Below are 21,952 nucleotides of genomic sequence, written 5' to 3'. Positions count from 1 at the left end.
CCCCAAGGGCCTTGTACCTCGTTAAAGCGTTTACACTTTATCTTTTAGGCGGTGAAGCACCAGGAAATGACTGGAAGCAGAGGAGTAAGATGCAGTTAGATTTCCATTTTGGATAGACTTCTCTGGCTGGATATATGGGGATGGATTGGAGAACGGCACAACTGGTGTATGGGAGCCACTTAGGAGGCTCTTACGCTAGTCCAGGTGAGAGATAATGAGGGCTTTTCATGGTGAAAACCAAAATCAAAATCTGGCTTTGGGTTAAGCGCATTTTCTCATGGCTTTCCCATTCTACTCTCTTTAGTGGGAGACTCTCAGGTCTGGAAGAGAACTTGGAGAGTATTTGGTTTAACTAAAGGGTACCTCTCAACCACCATGGAACAGTAACCACTCCAACAGTAGAGGACAGTTACCCTTTGACCAAGGCTCAGGAGTAAATATCTGCTGATTAAAAGAATGGCAGCCATTACTGGTGGTGATAAGACAACAGGAAACCAGCAAACAGACCTCTACTAATGATCGGTCTGGGAAGAGAGAGGAAAGAGGGAATAAATGGTTTACTTCTGTAGAGAGTACTTGAAAACCTAAAGTGGCCCATGTTTCTGGCTTAAGGATGGATGGGAAACCTCAGAGATACCTCATGGCAAGATTAAAACAAACAAACAAAAAACAGGTAAAACTAATCTCTGGTACTAGAAGTCAGGAAAGTGGCTACCCTTGGGAGAGGAAAGTGGCTGGAAGGCAGCACCAGGGGGTGGTTCTGTGGTCTGGTAATGTGATGTTTCTGGGTAATGCTGATTACACAGGTGTGCTTGGTTTTTAAAAATTTATCAAGCTGTACACTTATGATTGTATTTTCTGTATGTATATTATATTTCAATATAAAAAGTTAAAAAGTAGCCTGGCTGGGCTGAAAACTAATCAATAATATGGCTTATGAAGAATGTAATTCAGGGTATTATGCTAAGAGAAATAAGTCAGATGGAGAGAGACAATTGCTGTATGACTGCACTCGTACCTGGAAGATAAACAAATACACACATAGATACAGAGAACAGACTGGTGGTTACCAGAAGGGAAGGGGGTGGGAGGAGGGTAAAAGGGACACGTGTATGGTGCCGGTTGGCAAGTAGACTTTTGGTGGTGAACATAATGCAGTCGATACAGAAGTGGAAATATAACGATGTTACAAACCAATGTGACCGCAATAAGAAACAAAGTATATATGGGCTGGCCCAGTGGCTTAGCGGTTAAGTGCACGTGCTCCGTTACTGGCGGCCCGGGTTCAGATCCCAGACGCGCACTGACGCACCGCTTCTCTGGCCATGCTGAGGCTGCGTCCCGCATACAGCAACTAGAAAGATGTGCAACTATGACATACAACTATCTACTGGGGCTTTGGGGAATGAAAAGGAGGAGGATTGGCAATAGATGTTAGCTCAGAGCTGGTCTTCCTCAGCAAAAAGAGGAGGATTAGCATGGATGTTAGCTCAAGGCTGATCTTCCTCACAAAAAAAAAAAAAAAGGGAAACAAAGTATAAGTAAAAAGAATGTAATTAAAAGCACAAAAAAGGTCTAAACAAGATTCCTAATATTTTGTATAAAAAGAAGCTTCAGATGAAAAAACCTGAGGCCATTTCACTCAAACTACTATGGGACTTGCTTTCTGCTTCCCTAAGGCTAGAGCCGATCAGTCTGAACAGCTTCTGTTACTTATGAACCATGAATATGACTGAACGTCATTTGTGCGCATGTGTGATCTGTGGGTGCAACTTTCAAGTTCTGTGATGAACAAGTCTGTTTGAAAATCGGAACTGTCTGTCCTCTGGCATTTTGACCTAAGATCTTGTACTGGTAAAAATGACAATGGCTTTTTTTTTTTTTTTTTGTGAGGAAGATCAGCCCTGAGCTAACATCCGTGCTAATGTTCCTCTTTTTGCTGAGGAAGACCAGCTCTGAGCTAACATCTATTGCCAATTCTCCTCCTTTTTGTCCCCCAAAGCCAGTAGATAGTTGTATGTCGTAGTTGCACATCCTTCTAGTTGCTGTATGTGGGACGTGGCCTCAGCATGGCCGGAGAAGCGGTGCATCGGTGCGTGCCCGGGGTTCTGAACCCCGGCCGCCAGTAGCGGAGCGCGCGCACTTAACCGCTAAGCCACGGGGCCGGCCCGACAATGGCTTTTTATTTAATATATATTTTATTTTTCTGTAGATTAAGAAAATAAGCCTCAGAGATGTTAAATGATCTTCTAAAGGTGATTTAAGTTGATATTGACAGAACCTCCTTCTAAAAGGCTAGAAAACATTTCCCAGGACTTCCTAGGAGAAGAGGGGAGCTTGTGAGGCTGGCTGCCTTTATTCCCATATTCACTTCACAGACTAGCTCTAGGATACTGGCTTCATAAATTATAAAAATGAATGTTTTTTGGAAAAAACTCAAACTCTAAAAGTGATTAGAGTAAAAACAAAATCTGGGGAAAGTTAATGTCTCTTACAGCAGTGCTGTTTATTAGAACTCTCTGTGATAAGGGGAATGTTTTTTATTTGTGCTGTTCAATACAGTAGCCACTAGCCACATGTGACTAGTGAGCACTTGATTTGTGGCTAGAGAGACCGAGGAACTGAGTTTTAAATTGCTTTTAATTTTAATTTAAAAAGCCACATGTGACTAGTAGTATCATATTGAACAGGGCAGCTCTAGAGAATAACCTACCCCTACCTGAGGATGTCCTAGCCCTGGAGCTTCCTTTGACTCTGACCTCGGTTATGAGTGCAGGCAGGAGATTTAAATAACTCAAGTTCAATTTAATAACTCAAATAGCTTAAGTTAATCCACACCTGTTATGTGCAAAGTACTATCTGAGGGCCTATGGGGGGGGGGTCCAAAGGTGAACAGGACTTATAACTACCCTTACAAAGCTCACAATTTGGTAAGAAGTTAACTCACATACACAGAGATAAGAGTGTAATGTAGTAATGTAGACAAATTGAACCAAGTTAAGGAATGAAAAAATCAGAGTGATTCATTATGCCGGGACCAAAATGGAAAGTTTCACATAGGTGGGAGATTTTGAGCTGGTTCTGAATTGCATTATTAACCTAGCTTCCTACAAGAAGATGAACAGTGAATCCTGGCTGTGAGATGAGCAATGGAAGTAATATAGGATAGAGGGAGGCGGCACAGCTTTGGTTTAAATCCTAGTTTTGCCATCTAACTACTACCTTTGCAATCCTAGGAAAATTACTTATCTGAGTCTCAGCTTCCTTATCTGTCAAATGTGGTTAAAAACAATTTCTGTGTCAGAGGATTAAACAAGCAGCTTAGTACGGGGCCTGGCTCACAGTTAGCAATGAAAAAAATGTGAGTCTCCATTGTTAATATTAGTATTATTATTATTGTATTAGCCAAAGTAGCTGAGAAATAATGCCAGAGTGGAACCAGGATCTCTTAAATGGGCTAAAGTACAGAGTGGTCACCGACACAACAGACCACAATGTGGAGCTGGAATACTAAGATGGAATGTGAATGACTGAAATGTGTCCTGGGAGGTGGAGAGATCAACACCATCTTCTCCTAGAGACGTTCAAATACTCGAGTGCTCCTAATCTACTAAGCAGCAAGCTGGGTCTAATATTTTTGTTTCTGTTTTTAAGATCCTTGTGGTCATAAATTAATTTAGACCTCCAAGCAAATTGGAATTACAAGAAGAAATGGAAAACACAAACCAGGACCGGGGGTTTTATTTCTCAATGTCATGATGCTGAGGGCTGAGCTACTGATGTGGGAAAGGAGTAAGTAGAAGAGGTATGGGCTGGTATACTGGAGCTGCCTGCAAGGCTCCATTAGAAACAATGTCTGGGGGCCGGCCCGGTGGTGCAAGCGGTTAAGTGCGCACGCTCCGCTGTGGCGGCCCAGGGTCCGCCGGTTCGGATCCTGGGCGCGCACCGACGCACCGCTTGTCAGGCCATGCTGTGGTGGCGTCCCATATAAAGTGGAGGAAGATGGGCATGGATGTTAGCCCAGGGCCAACCTTTCTCAGCAAAAAGAGGAGGATTGGCATCAGATGTTAGCTCAGGGCTGATCTTGCTCACAAAAAAATAAAAAAATAAGTAAAAATAAATTAAAAAAAAAAAAAAGAAACAATGTCTGCTTCAAGGGCAGGGAGGCTCCGTTTTCCTGCCTGCGTCCAGAGGGCCCCACTCACCATCACAGTCAAAGAGCGCAAACACCACATCACACACATGGTCTGAGAGTTCCACTTTAGCCACTGTCCTGGCCACTTGCTGCATGGTCACTGAAAGAAGAAAGAAAGATGCTGAATTAGCACAGCAGAGGGGCTTTCATTTTGCGTTCTCTGAATGGGAGGATAAACTACTCAGTCATAATAAAAAGTTTTCAAGTATATTTAGGTCATATTTAAGAAAATGATAATTGAGTTTTTAATCCATAATCCCTTTTCTTTTCACCTAAGGTTCCATTTTTATCTACTGCTAATACACTTTAGGAGGTGTGTATATAGTTAAGTAAGAATGTCTGATATTAGATTCACAGAGAGAAAGTAGATGAGATGTTGCCAGGGCCTGGGGGGAGGGAGAATTGGGAGTTAGTGGTTAATGGGTACAGATTTTCTGTTTCAGGTGATGGAAAAGTTTTGGAAATAGTGGTGCTGGTTATATAACACTGTGAATGCAATTAATGCCACTGACTTATACACTTAAAAATGGTTTCAATGGCGTATTTTATGTTATATACATTTTACCACAATAAAATTTTAAAAAGTGAAAATCCGCATAATATTTGAGGATGGGATTCTAACAGTCTAGAGCATGTAGTGGCAGCTTTTCTAATAAATTATTACCAGAAGAGTGCCTTAAAAAAAAAAGAATGCATGATATTACTGTAGTCTCCTTCTTGGCATTTCCCTCCCACCGGAAAGAACATGATAATAAAAAGTCAAGGAAATAACTAGGCAGCAAAAGGAAGGGGAGGTGGGGAACAAGGAGGCTTGTCTGAGTACACTAAGGCTTCACCCTTCAGTTACTGATTGACAGCGAAGGACCTGCATGGATGAGCTCCTTGCCCATCCTCCCTACCGGTTTTCCACAAGCCACTTTGTCTTTTCTAACTGTGCTTCCTCAGTAAGTGGTGGTCCCCATCTCACTAGATCAGTATGCAGCCTTTTTTTTTCTTCTTTTTCCAGACCTCAACAGAAAATCTCTTCCTTATTGCTATTTTCTCTTTCTCTGACATTTACTGTCAAAACACTAGCAATCATGTGAGAATTGGGTTCTCATGAAACAAGCCAGAAAGACTAGGCAATTTCCACTGCCTTCTCTCCCATTTAACCTCAAACCTGATCTGGCTACATCTTTAAATTATGTTATTGCTTATAGGCACACTCTTATGCAAAGTAAAACTCAGAGGAAAGAAAAGGATTAATTTCTACTTATGAATCAACTAGCAATGAAGTGTTCTCTATAAACATCAGATTAGATTCATCCAGAAGCAATGTGAACTTAAACAAGAGTCAGTGTGCCTTCTCTGCTTATTTTATTCCTACAACTTCAGTTCTTTCTTGTCATTTTTTTCTGCATTTGATCTTTTACTTCACCTCTATCACCTCCATATTGTCAACACATTGCCCCCAAGGTCCCTATCTGCTGAGAAACAAATACCAGAGCCATGCAGAGGAGCAAGGTGATGCAGTAGAAAAACTGTGCTTGGAGTCACAAGACCTGAGCTCTGGTCCTGGCTCCACTACCAACTTGGTGTGTGACTCTGATGGAGCTGCTTATCTCTTTAGATTTAATTTTCTCATATTCAGGTGAGGGGATGCCCACAAGATAACTGCTAAGGTGGCTTAGCAGTGCAAAGCATAGTTTATTGGTATTTTCTAGAATCTGAGGGTGAGGATGGGGGTGGAGGTATACAGCAATAGCTGAGGGTCTTGTGTGCAAAGGGTAGAGGAAAGGTATATTGACCACAGGCTGGGCTATGCCTCAGTGTTCAAAGCCTCTGGCTTGTGGAGGACTAGGCTGCTGAGGAGGGTGGGAAGAGCCAGTCCCTTTTCCTGCAGCTTTGGATTACTGTTCATACCACCCCTCCTCCCAGGATGTGAATTAGGGTGAAGGAGGAATCAACATCCCTTGGAACTAAAAGACTTAAGCAAAAGATATTATTGTGGTGGGATGGTCATGAGATGTGGTTAACTGCTGAAAAGGGAGTTGGGGAATCTACGTGACTGTAGAAGTTCTAAGGTTTAGAAATTGAGCATTGTAGGTCTAGACACTTGATTTTCTCAGCTGGCCCAGGAAGAACTGATTCCTGCTGACTGAACTCCCCAGGGGAGGAACAGAAATCAGAAGGCCAATTTACAACGAGAATAGTAACTGTTCAGAGAACTAAAATGATAACAGCTGGTCATTATATTTCTCAGTAGGAAAATCTACTAAGGAAACTCAATTCACCTCAGAAGATTGCTCAGTGAAAACAGAATCAGATCAGAAGAAACTGGATGCTTTCATTGCCTACTGAATTACCCTTTGCGTCCACAGAAATAAGTCCTGAGAAGTGGATCAAAACTTGTTCTATATTAGATAAACATGAATGCTTTTTGTTAACCATTCCTTTTTCTGCATTTCACATCAATCCCACACGTCTTTTTTTTTTTTTTTAAAGATTTTATTTATTTATTTTTTTCCCCTTAAAGCCCCAGTAGATAGTTGTATGTCATAGCTGCACATCCTTCTAGTTGCTGTATGTGGGACGCGGCCTCAGCATGGCCGGAGAAGCAGTGCGTTGGTGCGCGCCCGGGATCCGAACCCAGGCTGCCAGCAGTGGAGCGCGTGCACTTAACCGCTAAGCCACGGGGCCGGCCCGACACTTCTGTTATAACTGATAACTATCCTCTTGTTCTCTTTCCCAGTTCTTCCATTCTCTCAGGGCAGAGTGCCAACTGCCAATTCCTCTTGATATTCCAAGTGCCCATCCTCCTCCCCATGAAGATGGACCCTTTCCTCTAAATAAACCATTAACTAAATAATATCCAAGGATGTCAGTGAGAGCTCTTGGCAATTTTTAGTGACAGCTCATTAAAGTGGATTAAGTGGTTGTAGAATAGGGACCTCTGGAGGCCACCAGTAGGAATGCCTTATTAGAAATACCATTTCTTGATAGAAGAGTTAGATTATGTTCCATCTCACGTGGAGAAGGCTCTGATGCCATTTGTACTATAGGAGGAAAAACTAGGGCTGCTAAGTCCCTGTAACTCAAACCACTGGGATGTTAACCAGGCAGCAAACAGCCTAGCTGGGGTGCTCTTTCACAGTCCAAGATCTTCAGATAGGCTCCCAGGGTGTGAATCAGAACAGTGGAGGAAACAAACAGTTAACTAGCTGGTGAGCTGTCAAGCTGGGAGCACTTGGGACAAGTGGGCTAACAGCAGATTACAAGCTAAGTGCTTGACAGCTGGTCCTGAGAGTTGGCTCATTCATATTTGCTTCCACATCTCTGAATCACAGAGTCATAATTAAATCACAGCAAGCAGAACAATTCCACCCTCCCACTTAGATCTCGACCTCCCCATGCAAACCAGTTGTTGGTACTGGAATTTGGGCCTCCCCTATTTGATGATGCTTACTGATTGATGGTTAAGATTCTAGTTTCTAATCCAAAGATGTCTACATGGAGCATAAAATCACCCTGGAGAAGGCCTGGCTTTCCAAGGCCAATTTATTCCTTTTGTACAAATCTGGTCGAGCTGACTGAACAATAGATGAAGAAGACATTGGTGATTTCTACTAGATTGGAATAGGAAAGAATTTGTATAAACAGGCTCAACTGGCACTCAAAAACGTGGTACCATCTGGCTTTTTTAAAAGTCCAAGCAGAATCTGAGTTGTGCCATGTCCCCAATTTACTTTCTGGCATGGTCTATGACTGAACAATTCAACAGGAGAAAGAAACATACTGAATTTGTTTGACTATAATGTCAGAAGCTGTATTATATAAACTTATCTTATTCACCAGAATAGTCGAACAGAAGAAAGGAGAGTTCTGGAATGATAAGAGCCCAAATATCCACTTCGAATCAGAGAATCTTAGAACTGGAAGAGACCTCACAGGAAATGTGAAATCCAGAGAAGTTAAATAACTTCCCCAGGGTCACAAAGCTAGCTGGTAGCAGAGCTGGGTCTAGAATCTAGATCTCCTGACTTCCAGCCCAATGCTTTTTTCTTTATACACACTGGGTCCACTTGATCCCTTATATGGACAATACTAGTTCCCCCATGAATCTGCCACTCTAAATAAGAGAAAGAGCTCAGATGAAAGAAAAGCCAAGTTGGGGAATACTCAGTGCTAGTGGGCAGGGATGAATACCTGAATAGCTGGGGGGTTGTGAGGAGCCAGCATTATAGCTTGACCACAGATCTGAGTGCCCTATACAGTGGAAGACATTAGTATTCTCTTGGAACTTATACTGACAATTTCAGGGACAACTTAGCAGGTTTATTAAACAGCAACCCAGTGAAAAGCATATGAAACAAAGGTGGCCCTGGGAGCTTTTCCTCACAGCTGCCTCTGATGCATAGATACAGCTATGGACAGCATGACCCAGTTAGGAGCTGCCTGTCTCTTCCTAACGCAGAGGTGTTTCGGAAGGTGACATACCAAGTTTGGGCTGACAGTCTCTAGCTGTGTGGCCATGTGATTATTCCTGTGTTCCTGAACCGCAGTGGAGAAAATCAAAAGCTGGCTTGTGAGCCAAGATTAAGTGAGGGGAGACATTTCTGCTTCAGCCTTGGAAAGGCTTATGATGCAGATGTCTTAGTTTCTTAAGCCCATCTCTAGATGGCTTTGGGTGGGGTAGGGGACAGGGAGAAGGATTTTCCCTTAAAGAGTACTTGTTCCTTCTTTTATATCTTCTTCCAAGATACTTTGGCTAATACAACACACACATTTCAACCTGATTTGGGGGTCAGGGGAAAGGAAAGCATTTAGGAGAACTACCAATTTAAGAAGCCAAAAGCAATGCAGTATACTAATAAGGAAAATTATCACGATTCCTTGTTCTGCAGATTGCTTCTGAGCCACAGGCAGGTTGACCCCTGCTGTGAGCTCAGGCTCCTGCCTGTCAGAAGTGATGCTGGTGGTCCTGGCTCATAAATACTGCTACATGCCACAGAGGAAACCTGTGCTCAGGTTTTCTGAATCTCAGAGCATCATCCCAGATGACAACTTCAATGGGTTTACATGCTTAATCTGGTACAAACTGATTTACAGTAAGATTTACTGCCACTGTCTAGTATTGTATCTGGCTTCATTAAAAATCCTCATCATATTTTGTCCACAAAAGGCAAGCATTTCTACCAGCACCATTAGGCAGTCAGTGATTTCAGCAGACACACCCCAGAGGGCGATGACAGTATAGTGGGGGAAACCACATATATACCATTAAGATCGAGAAATACACAGAAGAAATATCAGACTTATTAATAGACATATGGGTGACAGTGGAGTAGTCTGTATTTAGTAGGAGGTACATTTTGGATCTGAATTCTAAATGATTAAAGAGACATTGCTTCAGATATGTGCATGTATGGTAGTGGGTGATGTAGGGTAGGGGTGGAGGAATCAGTTTGAATAAAGTACTGAAAGCAGGAAGGGATGCTAATGCCTGACTAGAGAGCTAGAACAGAGGTGCAAAGGAGGATGAGAGCATCAGGATAGATTTTACAGAGGGCCAGCCATGTCTCCTTGCAAGGAAACCTTTATAACAAAGCCAGGTCTTATTTGGAGACCAATTTACCATATTAACTTGCTTTTCCCTCTTTGACTCGTTAAATTTTCATTTTTTTTACTTTAAAAAAGTTCTTTTTCATTAGATAATACATTCACCTGTTTCAAAATTCAAATGGTTATAAGAGGGTTGAAGTCTCCCTCCCAGCCTTATCCCCCTAGTCACCTAGTTGCCTAGAGACAATCAATACCTTCAGTTTCTCCAGAAATATTTTATGGATATAAAATAAAATATTTATTCTTCATTTCTTCCCACAAAAATGGTAGTATACTAAATATACAGTTTTGCTTTACTCATTTAACAACATATCTTAGAAATAGTTCTATTCCTGTACATAAGAAGGTCCTTTTTAAGAGCTGCATAGTATTCCATTGATAGGATGTATCATTATTTAATCAGTTGCTCATTTATTCTAACCTCAATCTTGAGGAGAAAGTACCCTTTATCCCTCTTTTACAAAATTACTTCCCTGGTGGTCTATAGTTGTTAGCTTCAACAGAGCCTGAATCTCTGATGGCGAAAGTGAGAGCCCCCCCTCCTTTTTTTTTGGTGAGGAAGACGGGCCCTGAGCTAACATCTGTGCCCATCTTCCTCTATTTTGCATGTGGCATGCTGCCACAGCATGGCTTGATGAGCGATGTGTCAATCTGCACCTGGGATTCAAACCTGAGAACCCCAGGCCACTGAAGCAGAGCACGCGAACTTAACCACTACGCCACTGGGCCAGCCCCTGAGAGCCCTTTTTAAACTGATATATTTAAATTTGGTTTGCTGAAATTATGTGAAAGGCTAAATACTCTTCACCTTTACAAGTGTTTTATCAAATCTTCAGAGGCTTCCAAAGGTAGCAAACCTTGAAGCCCCCAAAGAAGCAATGCTTGAAGAAATACTAATCTCTGTATTTCCCCAGTTGGTGTAATTCCTTTCTGATCGTTTTCTCAATGGGATGTAATGTTGGCTGATTTTGTCCTTACTATTCTATGTGTGGGATGTTTTGGCAGTTTATCCTGCCTTCACCCTCCTTTCTCCCCATGGCAATCATCAATCCCTAAAGCAGCTCTCTTCCTCCTTGGGGAACTTCTATAATTTTACTAAATCACAATATATTCAAAGCAACACAGTTAAGTCAGAATCAATCTTTAGAATTGCTGAGCGTCCTTATATTTGGGAAAATAATCCAGGTCTCTGCAGAGAAAGTGCCTCATAAAGCAAACATTTATTTCAGAATTTGTGCTTGCCTACATCATGAATAATTTTACTTTAAAAATTGATGACTTTGTCTTAAATGAATGAAATACTAGCCAATTCTCCTCTTCACTTATAAATGTTTTTACAAAATTCAATAATGAACTGAAGCACAGGGGCTTGCCTCCTATAAACTTTAAAAGAATGTGAAAAATAGGAGTTTTTTCCCCTAAAACTCTTCCCCACACATCTTTGTGATAGTCCTACCTCCTGCCTTCATGCTATGGCTGTTTGGGGGCGCTCTTCCATAAATTCTTGCTATGAACTCTTCCCTATTTCTGCCTTTCCCATAAAAGCACTGAGTCCCCTATATAATTCTCTAGGTCCTTCTAGCAGCAGTGGGTGCCATGTACCAAAGAAAACAGTGGTATGGAAGTCAGTGAACCTGAATCTCTGGTCTCAGTTTTGTGTCTCACTAGCTGTGATTTGAGCAAATCATTTTCCTTGCTGTTTAAATGAAAAGGTTAAAAACAATAAAGTAAGGATTTAAATAAAATGATTTCTAAGTTCCCTTCCAGCCCTAAAGTTTTATGACTGCTATGTTGTTATTTTTTTAGATAACATGGCTTAAATCAGTTAAAATGTCCATATCTTCAGAAGTCCTCAAAGAATAAATCTAAAGGTGATAATTTCTGGAATTATGGCTGAAATTACAGCTCAGAATTCTGAGATGGTCCCCAACATTCCCACTCTCTGGTATACACACCCTGTATAATCTCCTCTCCTTGAGTGTGGGCAGGACTTGTAAATATGATGTGATACCACTCCTGTGATTAGGTTACTTTATACAGAAAAGGTAATGGGATAGTCACTCCCATGATTATAGTTATATAAGAATCCATCTCAGCATACTGGGGAAAGAGATTCTCCTGCTGGCTTTGAAGAAGTGAGCTGCCATATTGCGAGAGGGCAACGTGGCAAGGAACTGCGGCAGCCTGCTGAGAGTGATCCCCAGCTAAGAGCCAGCAAGACAAAGGGAACCAAGGAACTGAAATCTGCCAAAAACCCAAATGAACTTGGAAGAGGACCCTGAACGCCAGATGAGAATGCAGCCTCACTGACAACTTGACTTCAGCCTTGTTAAGACCCTGAGCAGAGAACCCAATTATGCTGTGCTCAGACTCTGACTTATAGAAACTGAGATAATAAACAGGTAGTGTTTTAAGCTGCTAAATTTGTAGTAATTGAGATAATAAACAGGTAGTGTTTTAAGCTGCTAAATTTGTAGTAATTTATTATGCAGCAAGAAAGCTAAGTGGAAAAGGTATTTATGGTTGGGAATAGCCTTTTGAGGTTCCTCAAATCATACTTTACATATAGCTACGCTCATTCTAGGTACATTTTACAGAACTGTCACTCTTCTGCAACTACTATACCAAGCTCCATAAATTAGATCTTATAGAGACACTAGCCAAGGTCTAATTAAGTTTTAAATTTCTTAACAAGAAAATAAATTAAAACTGCAACGCTTCTTTTGGGAATTCAAAAGCCTTGCTCTAAAATTAAAGGTTAGTTCATTTTCACACAGAATTGGATACAACTTTAGGCTGTAACATGTCCCTTAAAACATTACTACATTCAGTAGAAAGCTGATTCAATTATAGTCATAGAATTTCAAATCTGGAAGAACCCTTGGAGATATTTAATATAACTCTAACCAAATGTCAGAGAAGTTGTGACTTGCCCATGGTATTAAAGAAATTAATGACATGGGAAGGTGTCATAGTCTTATCATTCTCCCTCTCACCCTAGGCTTTTATTAGAGCATTTCACCATTCTTTCTAGGATATGACCATGTTTAGAATTCATTCATTCATTTGTTCAACATTAACTGAACATCCACTGTATATAAAGAATTGTTCTAGGCTCAGAGTAGGACACAAAGATGTGGAAAACGGTTCACGTGCTCAAGAGTTTACAGTCTAGTAGAAAATTCTCCCTTGAATGTTGAGGACACTAGAGATATTAATAGGGGTTAGATAGATAGACATTTCTGGGAACAGAGAACTTAAATAATGATATCACCTTCTGAAAGCAACGATCCCAAGAATTTTCAGATGAATGATGAAACTTAGGAGAGGCTAAATGCTCTAATCCTCCTCATTAATAAGTACAAACAACTTATAACTTCTAAACTAATATGAATCTCAAAAGTGACTGAAAAAAGCAGTAGATACTACTTCCTAAAGAGAACAAAAGTAAGCCTCATCAGGTTCTAGAGTGATTTTTTTTTTAATTACTTTTTGCAAAGTTCCCATCTTGGGATAGGTTGTTTCCAGTCTATTAGCTCCTTAATAAGATCAGCAGGCAGAGGAAAGTCAGTACCTAGTGGTTGAAAACCAGAACAGGCAGCTGGGTAAAGTTATAATTTCAATCTAGTCTATTAATATAGTATTATTTCATCTAATTTTCACAATAACCCTGAAGCAAGTATTCTATTATCACCATTCTACAGATCAGGGAACCGAGGCTTTGAGAACTTAAATGATTTGTTCAAAGTCATAAAGCTAAAGTGAGAAGAAGGGACTCAAACTCAGGTTTGAGTTTAAAACCAAAATTTATGCTTACAAATTTCTTGCACATAGTTAACTCTCAATAAATGCTAGATGTTACAACAGTATCTAAAAGTGTAACAAAGCACTGCCACACCAATGCGTAGAGGTAGTGAAGAACACCTTGATCATTAGAAGCTGTAAACCCTATTTTTCAGTGTTGAGAAACTGACAGCTTCGCCATATGTCTTCTCTTCTGTGGTTCCCTTTAAAGGGATACCAACTGTCCTTGCTACATGACCTTATTTAAGTGATTTTAGACTTTTGCGTATTGGTTTCTTCAATGAAGAGTAATATGGTCAGAAAGGTAAAGAACACAGCTGTGTCTAGTACGGTGTTTCTATGTGGGGTAAGAAGCTAGATTAGACAGCAACTCGAAGAGTCTATGTTACTGTAAAGTAAGTACTACAGATGTCAGAGTGTGTCTGAGCTATAGAACCTGGTCCCGAACAGAAGAGACAATTGTAGGTGGAAAATGTCATATTTCTTTTTCAAGAGAAGGGCACTAAATCCAAAACAAAAACTTACCAAAAGGACTTTATTCTCACCCTAAGAATGGTCAACTCTTAGCCAAAGGGAACTGGGAGGAAATAGCCTAGAGCCTGTCTTCCCTAAGCTACTGAGAAGCATGGTTCAAAATGGCGAACGTGCACTGTCTCCTGGAGTGTGTTTTAGCAAAGATTTTCAAATTCCAGCAGCATTTTGGGATACACTGAGAAGCAACACAATGGTGTAGAAAGAATATAGACTTTGCAATTAGAGAGACCTGAGCTTGAATCTACCACTGCTTAGCTGGGTAACCATGAGCAAGCTGCTTCATTTTATATTTCCTCATCCATAAAATGGAGAATAATACCACCTACCTTTCAAGTTTTAAGGATTAAGAGAGAGAACGTCCATAAAGCACTTAGCGTTATGCCTGACATATAGAAGCTGTTATGAAATGATAGTTGCTATTAGTGTTCCAGATGTGTGATGGTCCCAGACTCTTTGAAAGGGCAATGCTATAGGATTCTTAGGGCTCAGGACAGGGTGGCAGCTTGTCTGTCAAAGATGATAGAGACAGAAATTGGATTGGTGGTTACCAGAGGGGAAGGGAGGAGGGAGAAGGGTCAAAGGGATAATTCGGTACATGTGTGTGGTGATGGGTTGTAATTAGTATTTTGGTGGTGAACATGATGTAATCTATGCAGAAATAGAAGTATAATGATGTACACCTGAAATTTATACAATGTTATAAACCAATGTTACTGCAATAAACAAAAAATTTAAAAAAAAATGTAAACCTAAAAAAAAAAAAAGATGATTGTTCAGAATATAAGAGACGTTGTGTGCTAGAAATGACTCCATCACTAATTGCTGACTCCCTCAACAACTCAGTAAGGACCTAAATGCCAAAAGAATGAGACTCCTTTACTCGTTCAAAATTAGACTCAAAGAATTTCAAAGCCACAAAGGTTTTAAAAGGTCATCCATGCCATCTATGTCACTTCAGAGATACAGGAAACTGAGATTATTTGATGATATGACTGATACTTCAGAAAGAATACTTGGGGTTGCAGAGAGCAGCCTGTAGGAGTTATGCCACAAGTTTTACTATTTATTCTCTTGGCTTGTCAGACAATAAGGTAAACTGCACATACAGAATGACTATAAAGAATTACAACCATGTTGGAAATTATGATTTTGAACCTAAGTAGGCTTGTGCTGGGGCATGAGTACTAAAGGCCATGGAGTATATTTTTGTGATTATTTTCCTGTATTATAGTTGAAAGTACATGAGGGACACAACTGGACCTACAAGTTTACCAAATCTATAATATCCTGATGTGCTTTATAACGGGGCTTTACTATACCTGGAAACCTTTTATTCTCTTGGCAGAAATAAGACTACTCTAAGTTACATGGGCCATAGCTCATTCTAGAGCTCCAACTCAAATATTTCTAACTTTTCCATGATAGGATGCCATCGGTGAAGGAGTCATGTTCAATTTTCTATTACCTCCTTTAGCAGACTACGTATATCACTCAGACAGCCCTTGAGAGGTAATCTATCTAATTTTATGCCCAGTGTGTGTATGAATAAGCAATAGAACCAATTTCTCTTAAGTGCTAAACAAAAGAGACGACCTATAGTGGAAACATGCAATATTTCCTGAAGACAGGTTCCTTCTTCAAATGGTCAGATTTCACCAAGGACATTTCATTCTTGCCTGAGAGTTGTCATTCTCACATGGACCATGTAGAACTAAAGAAACAGCCTTAACGAAATTTGGCATTTTTACTCTGGAGGGATTGGATCATGCTGTAATATGGTAAATCTGCAGTTGCCACCTGCCTGGGTTCTCAAACTATTCTGAGGAACATCAGCTCTGTAGGTTTTTAAAAGACATTTTGGGGCAAATCAAGTTTGGGAACTATATTGCTCTCTTGGAGATTAATAATGCACATTAGCATACGTAAAAGTTGGCAGTAGTAGTGCTGCAGGAAGAAATTCTGTATAACCTGGCATTTTCCAAATTTATTTGAACCATGGAACAATTTTTTTTTGTTTTAAACCCACAGAACCATTAACATATTGCAGTATATAATGTTCTTCACAATGCTGTTTGGGAAATTCTGTGATAAATTATGTCTAAAGACAAGTTTGCAAACTCTAAAATAGATAAAGAAGAGACAGTGCCAGGGCCTCTAAAAAGTGCCAAATTCTGAAGGTCCTAACCTTTTGGGGAAAAATGAAAGCAGCTGAGACTGAGAGCAGCTAAGACTGAGAGAAAAAGGGAGACAACAGTACTCCTGCCTCTACCCCTGCACCACTCTTTCCCCACTCCCAATATGGGTCAAAGACCCCACTTTTAATCTTATGTCTAATTAGCACTTATCACACCAAACTTGAACAGCTTGTATACTTATCTTTCTCCCCTATTAGACTGTGAGTTTCTTGAGGGTACAACCCTGCACATAGCACAGTACCTATCCTGCTGGCTGAATAAATGGATGAACCACACTAAATCTGGGTTTACATCATCAACTTCATAATGGAAGCAGCTGACATTTCTTAAACATTCACCATATGATAGGCACAAGGTTAAGTGTAGATTTATCCTCAAAACAACCCTATGAGGTGGGTATTATGATCCTGATTTTATTTTATTTTATTTATTATTTATTTTTGTGAGGAAGATCAGCCCTGAGCTAACATCCATGCTAATCCTCCTCTTTTTTGCTGAGGAAGACCGGCTCTGAGCTAACATCTATTGCCAATCCTCCTCCTTTTTTCCCCCAATGCCCCAGTAGATAGTTGTACATCATAGTTGCACATCCTTCTAGTTGCTGCATGTGGGATGCGGCCTCAGCATGGCCCGAGAAGCAGTGCGTCAGTGCGTGCCCAGGATCCCAACCTGGGCCGCCAGTAGTGGAGTGCGCGCACTTAACCGCTAAGCCACGGGGCCGGCCCTATGATCCTGATTTTAAAAATACAGAAACCAGGTTCAGAAATTGCCCAAAGCTACTCAGCTTGTAAATGATGGAGCCAAGATTCAAATCCAGACAATATGATTTCAGAACCTGTGTTCTTAACCACTATGGAGAACCACTACAGGAAGAAAGTTTCTTCCTTTCTTCTAAGATTCATCTCAGCAATAAAATTCCATGATTCTCTGGAGGGAGAACTTGTATAGAACTCAAACTAATGAAAAAATCAATAGTACGACTGTCAGGATCAGTAGATTTAAAAGCAAAGGGGAGAGCGCAAGGAGAGCCTGCCAAAGATTTGGCACATCTGGCAGAGTGAAGGAACTTGGAAGAAAAGACTAGCATATGCTAATCTTTCTCTGCATACCCCAGTACATGAACAGTTAACATTACTGATATCATCAACCATTTAAGCATGGAAGAAGGTGAAATATATGTCAAGTCTAAAAGATAGGGGTTACAGAAGAACACAATGAATTCATGACATGAGTTTGTTCTCTGGGTCTACTGTGAAAGGTGATGGTTTATTGGCTTAAGATCCTATGTCTGGTTCACATCTATCAACAAGTTCATTCACTCATTCTTTTATTGATCAAAATTTATAGAGTGTCTACTATATCCCAGGTCTTGTCCTAGCCACAGAGAATATATCCATGAACAAGACAGATAAGTATTCTAGTAAATAGAGACAGATAATAAACAAACACATAAATATAGGAGAAAATATCAGGTAGCGATAAATGCTATGATACAGGGTGATGGAACTACTTTGGAATGGGAAGATCTTTCTGAGGAAGTGATTTGTATGAGACCTGAATTACAAGGAGCCAAGCACATGGAGATCCTGGGAAAGAGCACTTGAGGTGAAGGAACAGCTAGAACAAAGGCCTTCAGGTAGGAATGAAATTGGTATATTTAGAATATAAAAGAAGAACAATGGTGGAGTGGAGTGAACTGGAAAGAAAGTGATATTTGATGGACTCAGAGAGTATACAAGACCATGCCATATGGAGCCCTGTAAGCCTGGGTAAAGAGACCAGGGCTATAGTAGGGAGATGGAGAAATGGAGTCAGATGCAGGATAGGTTTTGGAAGTAGAGACAAGGATTTATTGAAGAAATAAATGTGGGTGTAAGAGAGTAAGGAATCAAGGATAATGCCTACTTTTGTTTGTTTGAGGTCCTGGATAGACGGGGAATAGTTCCATTAGTAAGTATTTATAAGGGTCTACCATCTACGTACAAAATATTATAGTTAGTAGTCTCTGTTCTACCTGATTAGCCATATTTGTGGAAATTCAAGCCCATGTCCATAATTTGTGGATAGGAATTGATGACAATAGTGAAGGCAGAAGATTTTAGGTTAACATTTCTCTTTTTTTAATTATAAAAGCTATAGACAATATAGTTTTTTATAATTTATATTGAGTGGTCAAGGAAGGTCTCTCTGAAGAAGTAACATTTGAACTGAAACTTGAAAGAGAAATAGAAGCTACCCAGGTAAAGAGTATAATTAGGTTTCTAAAAAAAATTAAGTTTTTAAACAACTATATACGAATATTCTCACAGTAAATTAAATTCATATATTTTCTGTTTCAATTTTTGCCTTATTTTGTGGACTACATATGGGTAATATTTAGTTCCTGGTTGCTACAGTAGGTTTAATGGTGGCCCCCCAAAAGATACGTCCACATCTTAGCCCCTGGAACTTGTGAACGTGACTTTGTTTGGAAGAAGGGTCTTTGCAGACATAATTAAGTTAAGGATCTTGAGATGACATGTGGGTTAAGGATTACCCAGGTGGGCCCTAAATCCAAAAAACGACAAAGTGTCCTTACAAGAGACAAACAGAAGAAAGACAGAGAGAGAAGGAGGGGAAGGCCATATGAGGACAGAAGTAGAGATTGGAGTTACATAGCCACAAGCCAAGGAATAACTAGTGCCACCAGAAGCTGGAAGAGGCAAGGGAGGATTCTCCCCTAGAGCCTTCGGAGGGAGTGTGGCCCTGCCAACATCTTGATTTCGGATTTGTGGCCTTCAGAACTGTGAAAGAATAAATTTCTGTTGCTTTAAATCACCATGTTTGTGGTAATTTGTTACGGCAGCCCTAGGAAATGAATACATTTGGCTTTTCCCTGTTACTTAGCACGAATCTAGGCCAGTTCTCCCTAGATATCTATCATTTTACACCCAGGGAATCCAAAGTTATACAGATGAAACAAACTAATAAGTCAAAACAAATGCAAAATATCATATATCTCAAAGCCAAACATATTTTTGGATATCAGATATGACTGTATAATTGTACCACTGCCTCTATTAGCGAGGATAATGAGGCATGGACTATATGGAGACTAAACATCTCAATAAATGGCCTGAAGTCATTTGAAAGGAACACTGTCTTTTTTTTTAGCTACTAGGTTGCACTTTCCTTTGCCACCACTACCCTGAATCATTCTATTTTGTACACCCTATAATTTTAACACAGACAGTGATTCATTCTATGTAATTGTTCTTTTTTTTGTGTGTGTGTGAGGAAGATCAGCTCTGAGCTAACATCTGTCGCCAATCCTTCTCTTTTTGCTGAGGAAGACTGGCCCTGAGCTAACATCCATGCCCATCTTCCTCTACTTTATATGAGACACCGCCACAGCATGGCTTGACAAGCGGTGCGATGGTGCCAGCCCCGGATCCGAGCCTCGGGCCAGTGCAGTGGAGCATGCGCACTTAACCACTACGCCACCAAGCTGGCCACTATATAATTGTTCTTTAAAGCAATTCTATTGTCTTTAGTTGGGCTTTTCAAAAAAAGTTAAGCAAATATAAAGAGGAGCTTATTAATTTTATTTCTACAATAAGTAGAAATAAATAATAAGTGATGATTTCAAATCTTGTATCTTTGGATTTGCAGATGCTGTTAAATCTGTTTTATGAAACAGAGCAATACAACCAAAGCTATTCTAGAGAAATGACCCTGTGGTGCTACACACACATGTATAATAACCTCCATGATATTAATTTTTTTCCAAAGGATTCTACAAAGGTCAGAAGAAGTATTATTTTAAGCAAAAAAACAAATGCCATTTTAACAAGTTATGTGGATCAAGAAAATGAAATAAAAGCCATCCAGGTTGTAAAGGAAGAAGTAAAATGATCTTTATTTGCAGATGGTGTGATCTTATATTAGAAAATCTTAAGGAATCCACCAACAAGTGTTGAATAAGCAAGACTGTGTTTATAAAACCTCAGTCAATGCTTTGGAGAGATTTAAAAGCCATACATTGCAGTACCCAATGGTGAAATAAAGACACTGTCAGATAAACCAAAAACTAACAGAATTCACTGCTAGCAGATCTGTACCAAAAGGAATGATACAGGAAGTTCTTCAGACTGATGGGAAGTGATACCAGATAAAAATTTAGATATTCAGGAATAAATGAAAAGCATTCAAAATGGTAAATATGAATACTAAAAGGTAAATGTGGGTAAGTATAAAAGTTTATTTTTTCTCTTAATTTCTTAAAAAAATATAACTGTTGAAAGCAAAAATCCTAATATTGTATTATATGGATTATAACATATACAGATGAAATATAAATGACAACTATAGCATAAAGGATGAGGTGATGGTAAATGGAACTATATGACTGCAAGGTTCTTACATTTCACTTAAGTGGTACAATATTAACTTGAAGTAAATCATGAAAAGTTATAATTTCTAGAGAAACCACTAAGATATAAAATGCAAAGAGTTATAGCTAAAAGGCCACTAAACCCAACTATATGTCTAGAAGAGAGACACCTTAGAGACATAGATAAGTTGAACACAGAAGAATAGAAGAAGACATACCATGCAAACAATAATCACAAAAAAATCTGGAAAAATTATGTCAATATAAGACAAATAGACTTCAAGAATAGGCATATTATTAAAGATAAAGGGGGAACATTTCCTAATGATAAAAGGGCCAATTCATCAGGAAAACATAATAATCATAAGCAATAAGTGTGTATGCACTTAATACTAGAGCTGAAAAATCATGAAGCAAAGACGGACACCATTTAAAGGGAAAAATAGACAAATCCACATATCATACTTGGATATTTTAACATCCCTCTCTCACTAACTGACAGAACAACTAGACAAAAAAGTCAGTAAGGACAGAAAAAATATGAACACTATCAACCACTTTGACTTAACTGACATTTTTATAACACTATACTCAAAAGTGCAGAATACACACTCTTTTCAAATGTATATGACACATTTACCAAAAACTGGCCATATGCTGGGCCACAAAACAAGTCTCAATCCATTTTATTTTTATTTTTATTTATTTATTTATTTATTTATTTTTTCCCCCCAAAGCCCCAGTAGATAGTTGTGTGTCATAGCTGCACATCCTTCTAGTTGCTGTATGTGGGACGCGGCCTCAGCATGGCCAGAGAAGCAGCGCGTCGGTGCGAGCCCAGGATCCGAACCCGGGTCGCCAGCAGTGGAGCGCTCTCACTTAACCACCAAGCCACGGGGCCGGCCCTTAAATATAATTTTTTTTTTTTTTTGTGAGGAGATCAGCCCTGAGCTAACATCCGCCAATCCTCCTCTTTTTTTTTTTTTTGCTGAGGAAGACGGCCCTGGGCTAACATCTGTGCCCATCTTCCTCCACTTTATATGGGACGCCGCCACAGCATGGCTTACCAAGCAGTGTGTCGGTGCGCGCCCGGGATCCGAACCAGCGGGCCGCCGCAGCGGAGCGCGCGCACTTAACCGCTTGCGCCACTGGGCCGGCCCCCTCAATCCATTTTAAAGAACTGAAATTTTATAGAGTGTATTCTCTGACTACAATGGAATTAAATTAGAAATAAAAAATAAGAATGTATCT

At 39.9% G+C, this 21,952-nt stretch overlaps 1 protein-coding gene across 3 annotated transcripts in view; it reads right to left on the bottom strand.

Moving 5' to 3' along the window:
• The window catches only part of MICU1 (mitochondrial calcium uptake 1), a 252,362-nt gene that overhangs the window by 5,464 nt on the left and 224,946 nt on the right, over nt 1-21,952 (bottom strand). For all 3 annotated transcript variants that reach the window (XR_015552458.1, XM_087432045.1, XM_004426996.3), the window contains one exon: nt 4,206-4,295. Coding sequence is in view for 2 of the 3 variants with exons in the window: in XM_087432045.1 (XP_087288171.1) it covers nt 4,206-4,295 (90 nt within the window). In the remaining variant the exon portion in view is untranslated. The remainder of the gene's footprint in view (nt 1-4,205; nt 4,296-21,952) is intronic.

The sequence above is a fragment of the Ceratotherium simum genome, chromosome 6 (genome assembly GCF_057802395.1).
Source record: "Ceratotherium simum simum isolate JZ-2026a chromosome 6, ASM5780239v1, whole genome shotgun sequence".
NCBI classification, from domain to species: domain Eukaryota; kingdom Metazoa; phylum Chordata; class Mammalia; order Perissodactyla; family Rhinocerotidae; genus Ceratotherium; species Ceratotherium simum.
The sequence above is the reverse complement of the archived record's forward strand: the minus strand, read 5'-3'. Positions and strand labels throughout refer to the sequence as shown.